Source organism: Myripristis murdjan, chromosome 20, assembly GCF_902150065.1.
Source record: "Myripristis murdjan chromosome 20, fMyrMur1.1, whole genome shotgun sequence".
Lineage (NCBI taxonomy): Eukaryota > Metazoa > Chordata > Actinopteri > Holocentriformes > Holocentridae > Myripristis > Myripristis murdjan.
In genome coordinates, this window is record NC_043999.1 from 2,572,368 (window position 1) to 2,588,627 (window position 16,260).

At 44.5% G+C, this 16,260-nt stretch overlaps 1 protein-coding gene across 1 annotated transcript in view; it reads left to right on the forward strand.

Annotated features, from left to right (window-relative positions):
* The window catches only part of scn5lab (sodium channel, voltage gated, type V-like, alpha b), a 192,721-nt gene that overhangs the window by 87,679 nt on the left and 88,782 nt on the right, over positions 1-16,260 (forward strand). Inside the window, exon 15 of the mRNA XM_030079285.1 lies at positions 3,195-3,433. Within this exon, the coding sequence (XP_029935145.1) occupies positions 3,195-3,433 (239 nt within the window). The remainder of the gene's footprint in view (positions 1-3,194; positions 3,434-16,260) is intronic.

The following is a 16,260-nucleotide window of genomic DNA, read 5'->3' on the forward strand; positions in this document are numbered from 1 at the left end:
ACACACTCACACACACACACACACACACTGTTATGACATCATCACTGTGACATCATCAGCACTACCACTAAACACAAGGTGCTTTACAATAAACTAGAAAAACAAGAGAGTAAAATACAGCCAAGCAGGCATGACAGTGAGAAACAGAAGAGGCAGCAACAGCAGGAAGAAATATCAATAAATTATGTAAACAATGGAGATAAAACAAAGGAAGACACAGAAACAATAAAATGTGCAAAAGACCAGAGTAAAAGAATAAAACATAAGAAACACGCCATAACATTTTCACCTCTGTGCATCCAGTGGTTCAGTTCCTTCAGGTAGCATTTTGTATTAGCTTAGCATAAAGACTTGAAGTCTATGGGAAATGTTAGCCTGGCTAAATCCATTTAAATTCCAAGCCGTGTATTTCAAATCCACATGATCCACTGTGTAAATCAGACAGCTTCAGAGCTGCTGTGAGGTTTATTTATAAGTTATTGATAATTCCTGATGTACACTCACCGGCCACCTGATCAGGTCCTCCTCGCTCGCAGCAGGTTGGAGCCCCTTTGCCCTCAGAGCTGCTTTAATTCTTGGTGGCAGAGACTCAACAAGGAGCTGGAGAGGTTCCTCAGAGGTTTGTGGTCAGCAGCAGCACTCAGGCTGTGGCGTTCAGACGAAGAAAAGCTCCTCCTCACCGTCACAGCAGCAGCACCTGAGCCGCTGATCCGAGGCAGGACGGATCCAGGCCGTCAAATTCTGACCCGACCGCCCGAACGTCGCCGCAGAAATCCAGACTCATCAGACCGGGCGGCATGTTTCCAGCCTCCTGCTGTCCAGCTGTGCTGAGTCGTGTGACCTGCAGCCTCAGCTTCCTGTTCTCAGCTGACAGGTTCTCCTGCTGCTGCAGCCCGTCTGCTGCGAGGTTCCTCAGGTTCTGCCTGCAGAGATGTTCTCCTGCAGAGCTCGGCCGGAACGAGAGGCTATCTGAGTTCCTGTTGACGTTCTATCTGGCCGTTCTTCTGAGACCTCTGGCATCAACTCGCTGGATATCTTCTCTGTTCTGGACCGTTCTCTGTAAACCCCGGAGACGGTTGTTGGTGAAAATCAAACACTCAGACCAACAGCCACGCCACGTTCAGAATCACTGACATCACCTTTCCTCCCTGTTCTGATGCTCGCTTTGAACGTGATTGGCTGATTAGATATTTGTGTAAACGAGTGGCTGAACAGGTGGACCTAATAAAGTGGCCAGTGAGTGTACACGTACATATATATACATGTTTATTTATGTATTTATGTAAGCGATGGATTTAATTGTACTGAGTTTGTGTTTCTGTGGCGATGGGTTTTATTCATGTTAGTCTGTGGAGCGTTAGGACAGTCCCCATCTGCTCCTGTCCACTGTGTGTGTGTGTGTGTGTGTGTGACAGCCCCAGCCATCCTCAGGGGAACACTGGCTTTGTTTAGGAGAGAGAGAGACAGACCACAGAGAATCAAAGAGAGAGAGAGATTGAAGTTATCCTACTTACCCTCATTAACCAGGAGACTGTTGTAGGGCAGTGTGTGTGTGTGTGTGTGTGTGTGTGAGAGAGTGAGAGAGAGAGAGAGAGAGAGAGAGAGAGAGAGAGAGAGGGAGTGTGTGCACAAGAGGAGAAATACATATATACTGTATATATATGTGTGTGTGTGTGTGTGTGTGTTAATTTTTTGGGTTCATATCTGTTCATATCTGCACACGTGTGTGTGTGTGTGTGTGTGTGTGTGTGTGTGTGTGTTTGTGGTGTGTGTGTGTGTGTGTGTGCTGAGTCACTGTCTGGCCTCTCGGCACTCGCTGCTCTTGCAGAACAGATCCTCATACAGGAAAACACCAAAATCTGCTGCCTCCTTCCATCTGTCCACACCTCCTTCCCTCCTTCCTTCCTTCCTTCCTTTGCTCCCTTTTTTCCTTTATTCCTTCTGTCCTTCCTTTCTGTCTTATTTTCTTTCTTTCTTTCTTTCTTTCTTTCTTTAGCTTCTAGCCTTCAATCCTTTCCTTTCATCTTTCTTTCCTTTCTTCCTATCATTTTCTTCCCTCCTCCCTTCCTTCCTTTCATCCTCCAATCCTTCCTCCCTGTCTGGTCTTCCTTTATTTCTTTCTTTTTCTCGCTTCCTTTCTTCTTTCCTTTTTTCCATTCTTTGCTCCTATTTTACTTCCTTTGTTTCCCTTCTTCATGCCTTCCTTCTCTTTCTTTCTTCCTTCATTGTCTTCCTTCTTTCCTTCCTTCACTCATTTCTTTCTTTCTTTATTCCTTTTCTCCTTTCTTTCTTTCTTTCTTTCTTTCTTTCTTTCTTTCTTTCTTTCCTTGCTTCCTTATTTTCTTCCTTCACTCCTCTTTTTCTTCCTTTATCCCTGTTCTCCTCCCTTCCTTTCTTCCTTCCTTCTTTCCATCTTTTGTTCCTTTTTAACTTCCTTTATTCCTCCCCTTTTCCTTCCTTCTTCCTTCCTTCATTCCTTCTTTCTTTCTTTCTTTATTAAATTGTATACTTATTTTGCAGCTGATTTTCCAAACTTTATAAAAAAAAAAAAAGCTGTCCTGTAAATGAAACTGACGTTGCTGCGACTCAGAGGACGACATGGTTCAGATTATCGAACGCTCCCTCAGACAGTCACAGTGTCTTCAGATTAACAGATTAACAGGAAACACACATCGACTCTGGCGGTCATAATGGACCACATACAATATTGATTTGTTATTATTATTTTATTTTTTTTTATTATTGTTTATTCAGATCTCCAGTAGCTTCCACACGGTGGTCTCTAGTCTCCCTGGGGTCGATGTAAAAAACACAAACAATGTCACAAAGTATCAGATAACAACAACAAAGCTATCCTGAAACAAACTGTTGATTAATTAATTAGTTGACAGAAAATGAAGTGTCTATAATTTTGATAATCATCGATTGTTTTTCAGTCATTCATCAAGGAAAGCCTCCAGCTTCACTAAAATCATTAAAATGCTCAGATTGTCTTCCTTTTATTGGTTCATGTCTTTATAAAATTAACACTTTGAGTTTTTTTTTTTTTGGCTGCTGGTTAGATTGAGGAAGACGTCACTTCATCAGACTTCATTTCTCACACTTCAGACCCTCGATAGATGTACTGGCAGTGAAAATTATCTGTATTTGCGGTGCTACACCGTTCCTCTCTGCTGTCCTTCCTCTTGCTGCAGAGTTGGAGGAGTCCCACAAGAAGTGCCACCCGTGCTGGTACGTCTTCGCCCACCGCTACCTGGTGTGGGACTGCTCCCCCTGCTGGCTGCGGGTGAAGCAGCTGGTCAAGTTCATGGTGATGGATCCCTTCCTGGACCTGGCCATCACCGTCTGCATCGTCCTCAACACGCTCTTCATGGCCATGGAGCATTACCCCATGACTGACGAGTTCAACGGCATGCTGAGCATCGGAAACCTGGTAGGACGCCGCCGGGGGGCCTCAGGGTGCACGGGTGGCGGACGGACGGATGGAGGGGTGAATGGATGAATGCATGAATGGATGCTGTTTTTCCAGAAGTAGCTTGTGATCTTTGCACTATTTTCGCAAAAATCTGTGTGTTTGGGAAGCGTCAGCTGACCAAACGAGTGGCTGCTGGACTGTGAACTGTGGCCCCGTTTACACCTGGTGTAAACACGCCTCTTGAGTCCAGATTGTACCTGGATGTGTTTGAGTCGGATTGCATTTACACCTGCTATTAATCTGCATCTTTAATGTTGACATTGAGCACCCATTGTGCTGATTACTTATGAATTACATTTACATACAGTAACAGGAGCAGCTTATTTGAATTTTGTTTAAGTTTCATTTTCATTTTCACAGTTAAAATGGAATTGAGAGAATCGATTCTGACCAATCTTATACATTATGTATGGATAGTGTGTGTGTGTGTGTGGAGGGAGGTGTGGCAGCCTGGTGCAAGCTAAAGAAAATGCAGTAAAGACAAGCAGACCATAATAATCATCAGTACACTCTGAGAACATAAAGCAACCCTGACCTTTTCCTAACCTTCACAATAACCATTTCCATAACCATTTCCTAACATTAACTCATATATGAATCCCCGCAGGCTTTCTATGTTTTTTGTGATTTTTTGTGCATTCGTTCAAAGACAGGGTGACATATTTTAGGTCATTTTCGTTGTGGAGAATGCTGAAGGAGTCGGCCTTTAATTTGCGGTTGCCCTCGTTCGCCCTGCGTCCCATATGAAGCTGCACGTCAAACCAGACTTTACAGACAAGCCCCCAAGGTGTGTTTGAACTTCGTGCCTGAAAGTGCTTCATCTTCTGGCAGTCTGCCTCGGTTATGGCTTGGTGGTGGGAAGATTTGTCACGTCCTTCTCGGCGGAGTTTCTTTACCACACCGGTGAAAACATTGTTGCTGGTGGTGAATTCAGGATCCAAGCACCTCCTCCAACCACTCATCCAGGCTCAGGCCACCCAGCAAATCAAAATTCACCACAAAGTCTGACATTTTGTTTGCGAAAGTCTTGAAACAAATGTGACCTAAAGAGGAAGTTGAGCGCAGAGTAGTTGGTTGCTAGGCAACGCCATGTCCGTTTACACTGGCACAGGGATATTTTGTGCTGCGGTCTACCAGTGGGTTACACTGATTTTACAACAGCATGGAACGCAGCTCAGCCAATCACATTTAAGGATGGGAAGCACCCGTTTTATAACATTCATTAACATCCATTACAGAGTGTTAGCTCACCAGCTCACCAGCTAGCTCGCTCAGGAAACTGTCCTTTGGGTCGTATTAGACTCACTCCTGTGGGTCATATCAGCTACTATTTTAGAAAATACTCCTGTTGGTCGTATGAGGGACGCTCCTGTATCAGATGGTTGGAATAAATGACCAGTTGTTTGTTTTCTGGCTGTTGTCAAACGTAAACCTCCATGATATCAGTGACTGATGATATCTGATATTTAATTAAAGGGCAACATTAACAAATTGATATCTCAGATATATCTGCTGTGTTTAATTATGAATAGCCTTGCAACAGCTGCTGTTTAGCTGAAGCTTTTATCTGGTGCCAGAGCATGGCCGCTGCAGTGGGAATCAAACCCACAACCCGCCCAGCTGCCTGCAGATGACCCAGTGTTGACAAAATGAGGGTCCATGTGAATCTGAAGAGCTGCGTCTGGCTTTTAAACCACCAAACTTCAGTTATTTGCGTGCACTTTGACATCAGAAAAGTCCCACGGGAGGTTATAAATAGGACCAGTGGCGCCACCAGAGGGCACCCCAATCACAATCTCTAACAATGCCACGCCGACGCAGACACGCCTCCCGTCACGTCCGCAGACGCAGGAGACCCCGAAGGTCTTCTGCCGTCCGCAGGCGCAGACGAGTCGGGCACCGCCGTCACAGGCACTAACCCAATCAAAGATGGCTGGTCCATCAAACGCCCCCAATAAAAGGGCTCCCTAGCATACAAACTAAAACAACGTCTCTTTAAGCTTCTGTTTAAAAATATTATAGATTACTTACTATTAGAAGCATCAATATGTAAATGTATTCATTTTGTGAAATAATTTAGTTCTGTGGGGGTTTTTAAATGCAGAGAGGGCACATACACACATACACATTCTTTTTTTACACAAGTTCCTAGCAACCACTCCAAATACCATAGCAACCACCTAGCAACACCTTAGTAACCAACCACAACACCATAGCAACTGTCAAGCAACGCCTTATCAACCATCCGCAATAACATTAGCAACACCCTAGCAACCACCCACAACACCATAGTAACTGCCTAGCAATGCCTTAGCAACCATCAGGAGCACCATAGCAACACCCTAGCAACCACCCAGAGCACCATAGCAACTGCATAGTCATCACCCCAAATGCCATAGCAACCGCCTAGCAACGCCTTAGCACCCATCCACACCCCCAATAGCAGCTGCCTAGCAACACCTTAGCAACCATCAGGAACACCATAGCAACACCCTAGAAACCGCCCAGAGCACCATAGCAACTGCATAGCGACCACCCCAAATATCCTAGCAACCGCCTCACAACGTTTTAGCAACCACCCACACTGTTTAAAATACAAGGCAAGAAATGACGCAATTATACGCACACCTGGCAAAGGAACCTTGTTCCTTGGGCTGAAACACAGATGAAAAAAAAATCTCCCTATTTTTCACAACCCAATGTTGGCAAGTATGGGAGCAGCGTGTGTGTGCATGTGTGTGAGTGTGTGGAGGGAGGTGTGGCAGCCTGGTGCAAGCTAAAGAAAATGCAGTGGCGCAGTAAAGACAAGCAGACCATAATAATCATCAGTACACTCTCAGAACATAAAGCAGCCCTGACTTTTTCCTAACCTTAATGATTACCACAAACCTTTCCCTAACCTTCACAATAACCATTTCCATAACCATTTCCTAACATTACCCAAGCATTTTTAGTGGCTGGTTGGTTATCTTGCCAGCTAGCATTAACTAACATTCATTAACATCCATTAAAGAGTGTTAGCTCACCAGCTCACCAGCTAGCTCGCTCAGGAAACTGTCCTTTAGGTCATATTAGACACACTCCTGTGGGTCATATCAGCTACTATTTTAGAAAATACTCCTAGCAACACCCTAGCAACCAACCAGAGCACCATAGCAACTGCATAGCAACCACCTGTATGACATCATAAGTGGCATCCCATAGGAGATTATATAGGACTAGTGCTGCCCGCCAGATGCCACCCCAATCACACTGCAACGCACTAGCAAACCCCCCAATAGCAACTGCCTAGCAACGCCTTATCAACCATCAGCGATACCATAGCAACACCCTAGCAACCACCCACAACACCATAGTAACTGTCTAGCAATGCCTTAGCAACCATCAGGGACACCATAGCAACACCCTAGCAACCACCCAGAGCACCATAGCAACTGCATAGCAACCACCCCAAATGCCATAGCAACCTACTGCAGTCAGATACCAACAGAGGAACAGTACTTGAACCTCTACTGCAGTCAAATACCAGCAGAGGAACAGTACTTGAACCTCTACTGCAGTCAGATAACAACAGAGGAACAGTACTTCTACTGGTGGAGCAGTGTGCAGTACTCCTCTGTGTGTTGTACTCTTGTGGGCCTGCAAAGCCCTTTCAGACTATCAGCAGTGATACTGAGCTTCAAATAAAATAAATAAATAAATTGTAACTCTCATTTTCCTGACTATGCCTGCAGCGTACGTTCTGCATAGAGTTGCGTTAAAAGTTCCATGTAAAACAATACAGTGAGTGCTGGTTGCTGTGAAACTTTCACCAAATTTGTGTGAAAACCTCCACTGTATCAGAACCTGATAATATCTAATATTTAACAAAAGGCCAACATTAACAAACAGATATGTCAGATATATCTGCTGTCTTTAACTATGAATAGCCCTGCAGCAGCTGCTGTTTAGCTGGAGCCTTCATCCGGTGCCAGAGCACGGCCGCTGCAGTGGGAATCAGGTCCAGGCATCAAGTCAAAAGGTAAACAAATCCTGGATTGGATTTATATGACTTTGGAAACAGGAAAATGGGTGAGCAGCAGCAGAACAGGAAACATAGACACTGGGTGTCTGTTGACCCTGTGGGGAAAGATGTCGTGTTGCATCGTTCAGGACAACCTTATTGATTATGACAAGAACGATCTGTTTTTTTGTGGATGCCTGCTTGATAGGCTCGTGGTTATGACAAGGTGTTGTAGGGCTAGTCCTCGTTAAAGATGAAGCAGATATATCTGATATGACCGTCTCCTCATGTTGTGCATGCTCTGTATGACATCATAAGTGGCATCCTATAGGAGATTATATAGGACCGGTGCTGCCCGCCAGACGCCACCCCAATCACACTCTCTAACAATGCCATGCCATGGAAGACACGCTTTCCGTCCCGTCCGCAGACGCAGGAGACCTAAAGGGTCTTCTGCCGTCCGTAGACGCAGGCGAGCTGGTCCCCGCCGACGCCGGCGCTAAGCCAGGCAAACACGGCTGGTCCATCAAATGGCCACAATAAATAGGCACCCGAGCATTCAAACTAAAAACAATGACTCCTTTAGCTTCTCCTCTGAAATACTATAGTTTACCATTAGAAGCATGTATATCGATGTATGTCTATATGTGTGTATGTGTGTATGTTTGTATGTGTGTCTGTATGTATGTGTGTATGTGTATGTATGTTTGTATGTGTGTATGTATGTTTGTGTGTATGTATGTGTGTATGTATGTATGTCTGTATGTGTGTATGTGTGTGTTTATATTTTTGTATGTATGTATGCATGTGTGTATGTATGTTTGTATGTGTGTGTATGTATTTTTGTATGTATGTATGTGTGTATGTATGTATGTGTGTGTTTGTATTTTTGTATGTATGTATGCATGTTTGTATGTATGTGTGTATGTATGTATGTGTGAACTGCATGCAAAGGACTGTGGGTTGTGGATTTCAGATTTGACCAGTGACGAGATCAGCGACGATGATGTCACAATGTTTCCTGCATGACATCATCTGCGGCGATGATGTCACAATGCTTCCTGTGTGAAATCATCGGCGGCTATGATGTCACAATGCTTCCTGCGTGACATCATCAGCGCTGATCACATGATGATCACATGATGATGTTGCTGAATGAGACTGAATAAGAAAAAAAAAAAAAAAAAAACACTGCAGGTTATTAGGACTCAGAGTTACCTGGTGAGGTAAAAAGGCCTCCTGCAGAGCCATTCTCAACCAATGACCGTGGCCCCACTGTTGGCCCTCAGAGCGCCATCTAGTGGGCCGTGGAGGCACTAACATATAACATAACTAACATTCATTAACATCCATTACAGAGTGTTAGCTCACCAGCTAGCTCACTCAGGAAACTGTCCTTTGGGTCGTATTAGACTCACTCCTGTGGGTCATATCAGCTACTATTTTAGAAAATACTCCTGTTGGTCGTATGAGGGACGCTCCTGTATCAGATGGTTGGAATAAATGACCTGCACTATGTGGTCATATGGAGGACTAGTTGTTTGTTTTCTGGCTGTTGTCAGACGTAAACCTCCATCATATCAGTGTCTGATGATATCTGATATTTGATTAAAGGGTAACATTAACAAATTGATATATCAGATATATCTGCTGTCTTTAACTATGAATAGCCTTGCAACAGCTGCTGCTTAGCTGAAGCTTTTATCTGGTGCCAGAGCATGGCCGCTGCAGTGGGAATCAAACCCACAACCCGCCCAGTTGCCTGCAGGTGACCCAGTGTTGACAAAATGAGGGTCCATGTGAATCTGAAGAGCTGCGTCTGGCTTTTAAACCACCAAACTTCAGTTATTTGCGTGCACTTTGACATCAGAAAAGTCTGAGGGGCTTTGGAATGCAGAGAGGGCACATACACACATACATTTTTTTTTCACACAAGTCCCTAGCAACCACCCACGACACCATAGCAACTGCCTAGCAATGCCTTATCAACCATCTGCAATACCATAGCCACACCCTTGCAACCACCCACAACACCATAGTAACTGCCTAGCAACACCTTAGCAACCATCAGGAACACCATAGCAACACCCTAGCAACCACCCAGAGCACCATAGCAACTGCATAGTAACCACCCCAAATGCCATAGCAACTGCCTAGCAACGCCTTAGCAACCACCCACATTCCCAATAGCAACTGCCTAGCAACACCTTAGCAACCATCAGAAACACCATAGCAACACCCTAGAAACCACCCAGAGCACCATAGCAACTGCATAGTGACCACCCCAAATATAGCAAGCGCCTCACAACATCATAGCAACCACCCACACCCCCAATAGCAACTTCCTAGCAACGCCTTATCAACCATCCGCAATACCATAGCAACACCCTAGCAACCACCCACAACACCATAGTAACTGCCTAGCAATGCCTTAGCAACCATCAGGAACACCACAGCAACACCCTAGCAACCACCCAGAGCACCATAGCAACTGCATAGCAACCACCCCCAGATACCATAGCAACACCACAGCATGAAGATAACACAGTGCCTCCTATATGACATCATCAGTGACAACATGTATGGACTGACAGATAGAATGACCCCCTCCCAGTTGCAAGAGTGAGAGCTTCACTGTGGAGTGAAAACAGACCAGAGTTGGTGGATGTGTTGCGCTCATGTGGGTAAGGCATCATCCAAGGTATCCCATTATTTTTCATTTAATACTAAAATATCAGTCTAATTTTAAGCGCTCAGTCTAATTTTAAGCACTCAGGTGAGTGCAGGACAGGTAGTGTCTGCTCACAGTGAGGAGCAGTTTGTGTGTGCATGTGTGTGTGTGTGTGTGTGTGTGTGTGAGAGAGAGTGTGTGGAGTGTGTGTGTGTGTGTGTGTGTGTGTGTGTGTGTGTGTGTGTGTGTGTGTGTGTGTGTGTGTGGCAGCCTGGTGCAAGCTAAAGAAAATGCAGTGACGCAGTAAAGACAAACAGGCCATAGTAATCATCAGCACACTCTCAGAACATAAAGCATATAATTGCACCTTTTGGGGTCCAGCAGCTTGTCACGGACCCCTCGACAGTGCAGCTTTTGTAGCCTTCATGTTGGGTTCTCATTTGTCTCCTTGTGGTTTGTACCTTACAGAGATCAGTCTTGTTCCTTTATTATAATTACAATATTGACTGGATAACTATATTACCTGTTTTTCATATCCACAAATCTACAAAACTTACTTCATTCCAAGGCTACTCAACCATAGCCTACAAGTTAAATATACCTTAAATTACTATTTTACCTTATTTATTTATTCATTGTATTTGGCCAAACAAATGCTGTCTCCCAATACTGCACCTTAACATTAAGAGGAAATAGTACATAATGTGCCTTTCACTGCTTGGGAGCATATAATATATGGACAAAAGGGGGTACATTTGTGTAGATTGGACATTTAGGGACAGAAAACCCCTATTTCTGTTGTCTGCAGCAACTTGAATGCTAACGGTAGAAGTTAAAAAGCAGCGTCATGCCACAGTTTAATACACTAACAGGAAGCCCGGGATGGGGACTGGAGTTGCAGTTGGAGTTTTTTGTTAAATGTTGTGACGATGCGTCCCGACCCCCTCCAGACGTGATTTAGGCGATCGGATCGCAATGCACGCAAGTTGTTGTTGTTACTGACGGGCAGAGCCAATATCTGTGTTTTTCTTATCTGAGCTGAAAGTTTCTGTTCTTGTCGGTGACGTTCTCGGTGAGTTGGACGACCGCCGGGCCTTTCAAACCCACTAAAACCCTCTCAGACTTTAAAATCGCAGGATCCTGAGAGGAAAAGCTGCCGTTGTTTTGTTCGTTCCTGAAAACCCTCTGAGGTGTGTGTGTGTGTGTGTGTTGTTTTTTGGTTTTTTTTTTTTTTTTTTTTTTTTTTTTTTTTTTTTTTTTTTTGGTGTTTCCAGCATCCGAGCTGACAGAAAAGGGTCAGATAGGTTTAAAGCAGCGTGACTAACTCCTGCGTTTGACCCTGCAGCTGCAGCGGCGATCTAACAGGAACTGATAGGTTGATGCAATATGGTAATTGGTTCACCTGAGGTGTGAAAGGGCTGCGGGCGAATCACCGTGTTGATCACACCTGCACACACACACACACACACAATCACACATACACACTCCCACCTGTCCCGCTGTGTCACATCTTGTCAGTGCGGCTGCAGGCAGAGAATAGTAATAACAGATCGGTTTATAAGTAGAAACACGGTGACTGGTGTTCAAGCACTGGCACAGGGCCCAAAGTGAGGTCACGCTGGGCCTCTGCCTCTAAAATTCTGTTTTGTTTTTGTTTGTTTTTAATCTCAGGAGACCATGGCTGGGCTTTTATTTTGAAAGGCTTTATTTCACCTGCTGAATAAAATTCACTTGTCACTATGCCTTTTGATTTTTCATTTTTGGGGTATTTTTTAAATTTAATTTATCATTATTATTATTATTATTGTTATTATTATTTACAAATTTACAAATGTTGTAATTTATTGTAATTTGGCCACTAATTTTATTATTATTTTATTGGAATTTAAAAACAATTTTGGAATAATTTTATGATAATTTTTTTTCTAATTATTTGATAGGGATTTTGTTTTGTTTTGTCTGTTGTGCTAATTTGCTCATCGCTGCTTTTGACAGAAATCAAGTGGATTTGCTCAGATTTCAAAGGAAAACTGTTGCCTTGCTTCACATTTCCACAGTTCAGTGCCATGCTCAGTGGCACTTCAAAATCAGTTTAGTTTTGTCTTCAGTCGCCCCTGGAAAAGGTCCAATCCTCAACCTTACATAAAGAAAACAACACCCCTTTCAAAGTAAAAGTCCTGATGAAATGAAAAACTGAAGAATTAAAAAAGCAACATCCAGTAGGCTAGGAATTGAAATGAAAGTTGAAAGAATGAAATGGAAAAAAGGGGACATCCAGTTCTTTCATGTCTTCATTTTTAAAATTAATTCTTCCGTTTTATTTTTTTTCATCCACCGCATTATGCTAACTGACTTGCTAGCTTGCCATCTAGCCCAGTGATGCTGTTGTCTCCACAGTGGAGATGAAGGCTGATAATCTGATGCATAATTAGATGAACACACCGCCATCATCATCATCATCATCATCATCATCATCATCATCATCATCAGACACACTGTAGGACTGGACAGTGCCTGGGTTTTTGATTTTCTCTGTGCGGTTTGGAAGAAGCACAGAGCGTCCGCATGGCAGGCAGCTTCACTCCCAACAACGTCACTTATTCAAGAGCAGCCGAGGTTATATAACCCTCCACTAATGTCGGTATCACCTACCCTGCGGTCGCACATCGCCACACACACACTCCTGCCGCGCAAACACGCCGAACCGCTCCAGTCCAATTTGAGGCAGCTCTGGTCGGAGCACCGCCGCTCAGATCGGATTGCAGTCTGGAGTCTTTGCAGGATCAAACCTTTAATCCTCGCAGATGTTTACATAGTATTTAGCTACCCTTTCTGTGTGTGTGTGTGTGTGTGTGTGTGTGTGTCTGTGTGTGTGTGTGTTATGTAAGGCTGTGTGTTGAGGATCAGGTCAGGACATCTCTGTTGTCGCGAATCAATGTCAGCTGCTTCTCTCGGTGTTTGTTGCCGTCACAGGTCGTGTGTGTGTGTGCGTGTGTGTGTGTGTGTCTGTGTGTGTGTGTGTGTGTGTGTGTGTGTCTGCTCTTTGTTAACTGGGCTTCATGCATCAATATCTCACCTGTGTAAAGATCTAAAGGATGTTCACTGCTTACTGCACACTTTCATCCAGACTACACCATGGGCACGCACACACACACACACACACACACACACACACACACACACACACACACTCACTCACTCACAAATGCACATTCACACTGCTCCTCACTGTGAGCATACACTACCTGTCCTGCACTCACCTGAGCTCTTAAAGTCAGACTGATATTTTAGTATTAAATGAAAAATAATGGGATACCTTGGATGATGCCTTACCCACATGAGCGCAACACATCCACCAACTCTGGTCTGTTTTCACTCCACAGTGAAGCTCTCACTCTTGCAACTGGGAGGGGGTCATTCTATCTGTCAGTCCATACATGTTGTCACTGATGATGTCATGTAGGAGGCACTGTGTTATCTTCATGCTGTGGTAGCTATGGTATCTGGGGGTGGTTGCTATGCAGTTGCTATGCTATGGTGTTCGTGATGGTTCCTAAGGCTTTGCTAGGGCAGTTACTATGGTGTTGTGGGTGGTTGCTAGGGTGTTGCTATGGTATTGCGAATGGTTGATAAGGCGTTGCTAGGCAGTTTCTATTGGGGGTGTGGGTGGTTGCTAAGACGTTGCCGGGTGGTTGCTATGGCATTTGGGGTGGTTGCTATGCAGTTGCTATGGTGCTCTGGGTGGTTTCTAGGGTGTTGCTATGGTGTTCCTGATGGTTGCTAAGGTGTTGCTAGGCAGTTACTATGGTGTTTTGGGTGGTTGCCAGGGTGTTGCTATGATATTGCTGATGGTTGATAAGGCGTTGCTACGCAGTTGCTATTGGGGGGTTTGCTAGGGCGTTGCAGTGTGATTGGGGTGGCGTTTGGCGGGCAGAACCGGTCCTATATAATCTCCTATAGGATGCCACTTATGATGTCATACAGGTGGCTGCTATGCAGTTGCTATGGTGCTCTGGTTGGTTGCTAGGGTGTTGCTATGGTGTTCCTGATGGTTTCAAAGGCGTTGCTAGGCAGTTGCTATGTTGTTGTGGGTGGTTGCTAGGGTGTTGCTAGGGTGTTCCTGATGTTTGCTAAGGCGTTGCTAGGCAGTTGCTATGGTGTTGTGGGTGGTTGCTAAGGTGTTGCTATGTGGTTGGTATGGTCTTTGGGGTGGTTTCTAGGAACTTGTGTAAAAAAAGAATGTGTATGTGTGTATGTGCCCTCTCTGCATTGAAAAACCAGCACAGAACTAAATTATTTCAGAAGGTAAATACATTTACATATTGATGCTTCTAATAGTAAGTAAACTATAATATTTTAAATCAGAAGCTTAAAGAGACGTTGTTTTAGTTTGTATGCTAGGGAGCCCTTTTATTGGAGGCGTTTGATGGACCAGCCATCTTTGATTGGGTTAGTGCCTGTGACGGCGGTGCCCGACTCGTCTGCGCCTGCGGACGGCAGAAGACCTTCGGGGTCTCCTGCGTCTGCGGACGTGACGGGAGGCGTGTCTGCGTCGGCGTGGCATTGTTAGAGATTGTGATTGGGGTGCCCTCTGGTGGCGCCACTGGTCCTACTTATAACCTCCCGTGGGACTTTTCTGATGTCAAAGTGCACGCAAATAACTGAAGTTTGGTGGTTTAAAAGCCAGACGCAGCTCTTCAGATTCACATGGACCCTCATTTTGTCAACACTGGGTCATCTGCAGATGGCTGGGTGGGTTGTGGGTTTGATTCCCACTGCAGCGGCCATGCTCTGGCACCAGATAAAAGCTTCAGCTAAGCAGCAGCTGTTGCAAGGCTATTCATAGTTAAAGACAGCAGATATATCTGAGATATCAATTTGTTAATGTTACCCTTTAATTAAATATCAGATATCATCAGACACTGATATGATGGAGGTTTACGTCTGACAACAGCCAGAAAACAAACAACTAGTCCTCCATATGACCACATAGTGCAGGTCATTTATTCCAACCATCTGATACAGGAGCGTCCCTCATACGACCAACAGGAGTATTTTCTAAAATAGTAGCTGATATGACCCACAGGAGTGAGTCGAATACGACCCAAAGGACAGTTTCCTGAGCGAGCTAGCTGGTGAGCTGGTGAGCTAACACTCTGTAATGGATGTTAATGAATGTTAGTTATGTTATATGTTAGTGCCTCCACGGCCCATTAGATGGCGCTCTGAGGGCCAACAGTGGGGCCACGGTCATTGGTTGAGAATGACTCTGCAGGAGGCCATTTTACCTCACCAGGTAACTGAGTCCTAATAACCTGCAGTGTTTTTTTTTTTTTTTTTTTCTTATTCAGTCTCATTCAGCAACATCATCATGTGATCTGTTACATCATCAGTGCTGATGATATCACACAGGATACATCGTGACATCATGGTCGCTGATCACGTCACTGGTCAAATCTGAAATCCACGACCCACAGTCCTTTGCATGCAGTACACACATACATACATACACACATACATACAAACATGCATACACACAAACACACATACATACATGCATACACACATACATACATACAAAAATACATACACACACACATACAGACATACATACATACACACATACATACACACAAACATACATAAATACATACAAACATACATACATACACACATACATACACACAAACATACATAAACACATACAAACATACATACACACATACAAACATACATACACATACACACATACAGACATACATCCATATACATGCTTCTAATGGTAAACTATAGTATTTCAGAGGAGAAGCTAAAGGAGTCATTGTTTTTAGTTTGGATGCTCGGGTGCCTATTTATTGTGGCCATTTGATGGACCAGCCGTGTTCGCCTGGCTTAGCGCCGGCGTCGGCGGGGACCAGCTCGCCTGCGTCTACGGACGGCAGAAGACCCTTTGGGTCTCCTGCGTCTGCGGACGGGACGGAAAGCGTGTCTTCCATGGCATGGCATTGTTAGAGAGTGTGATTGGGGTGGCGTCTGGCGGCCAGCACCGGTCCTATATAATCTCCTATAGGATGCCACTTATGATGTCATACAGAGCATGCACAACATGAG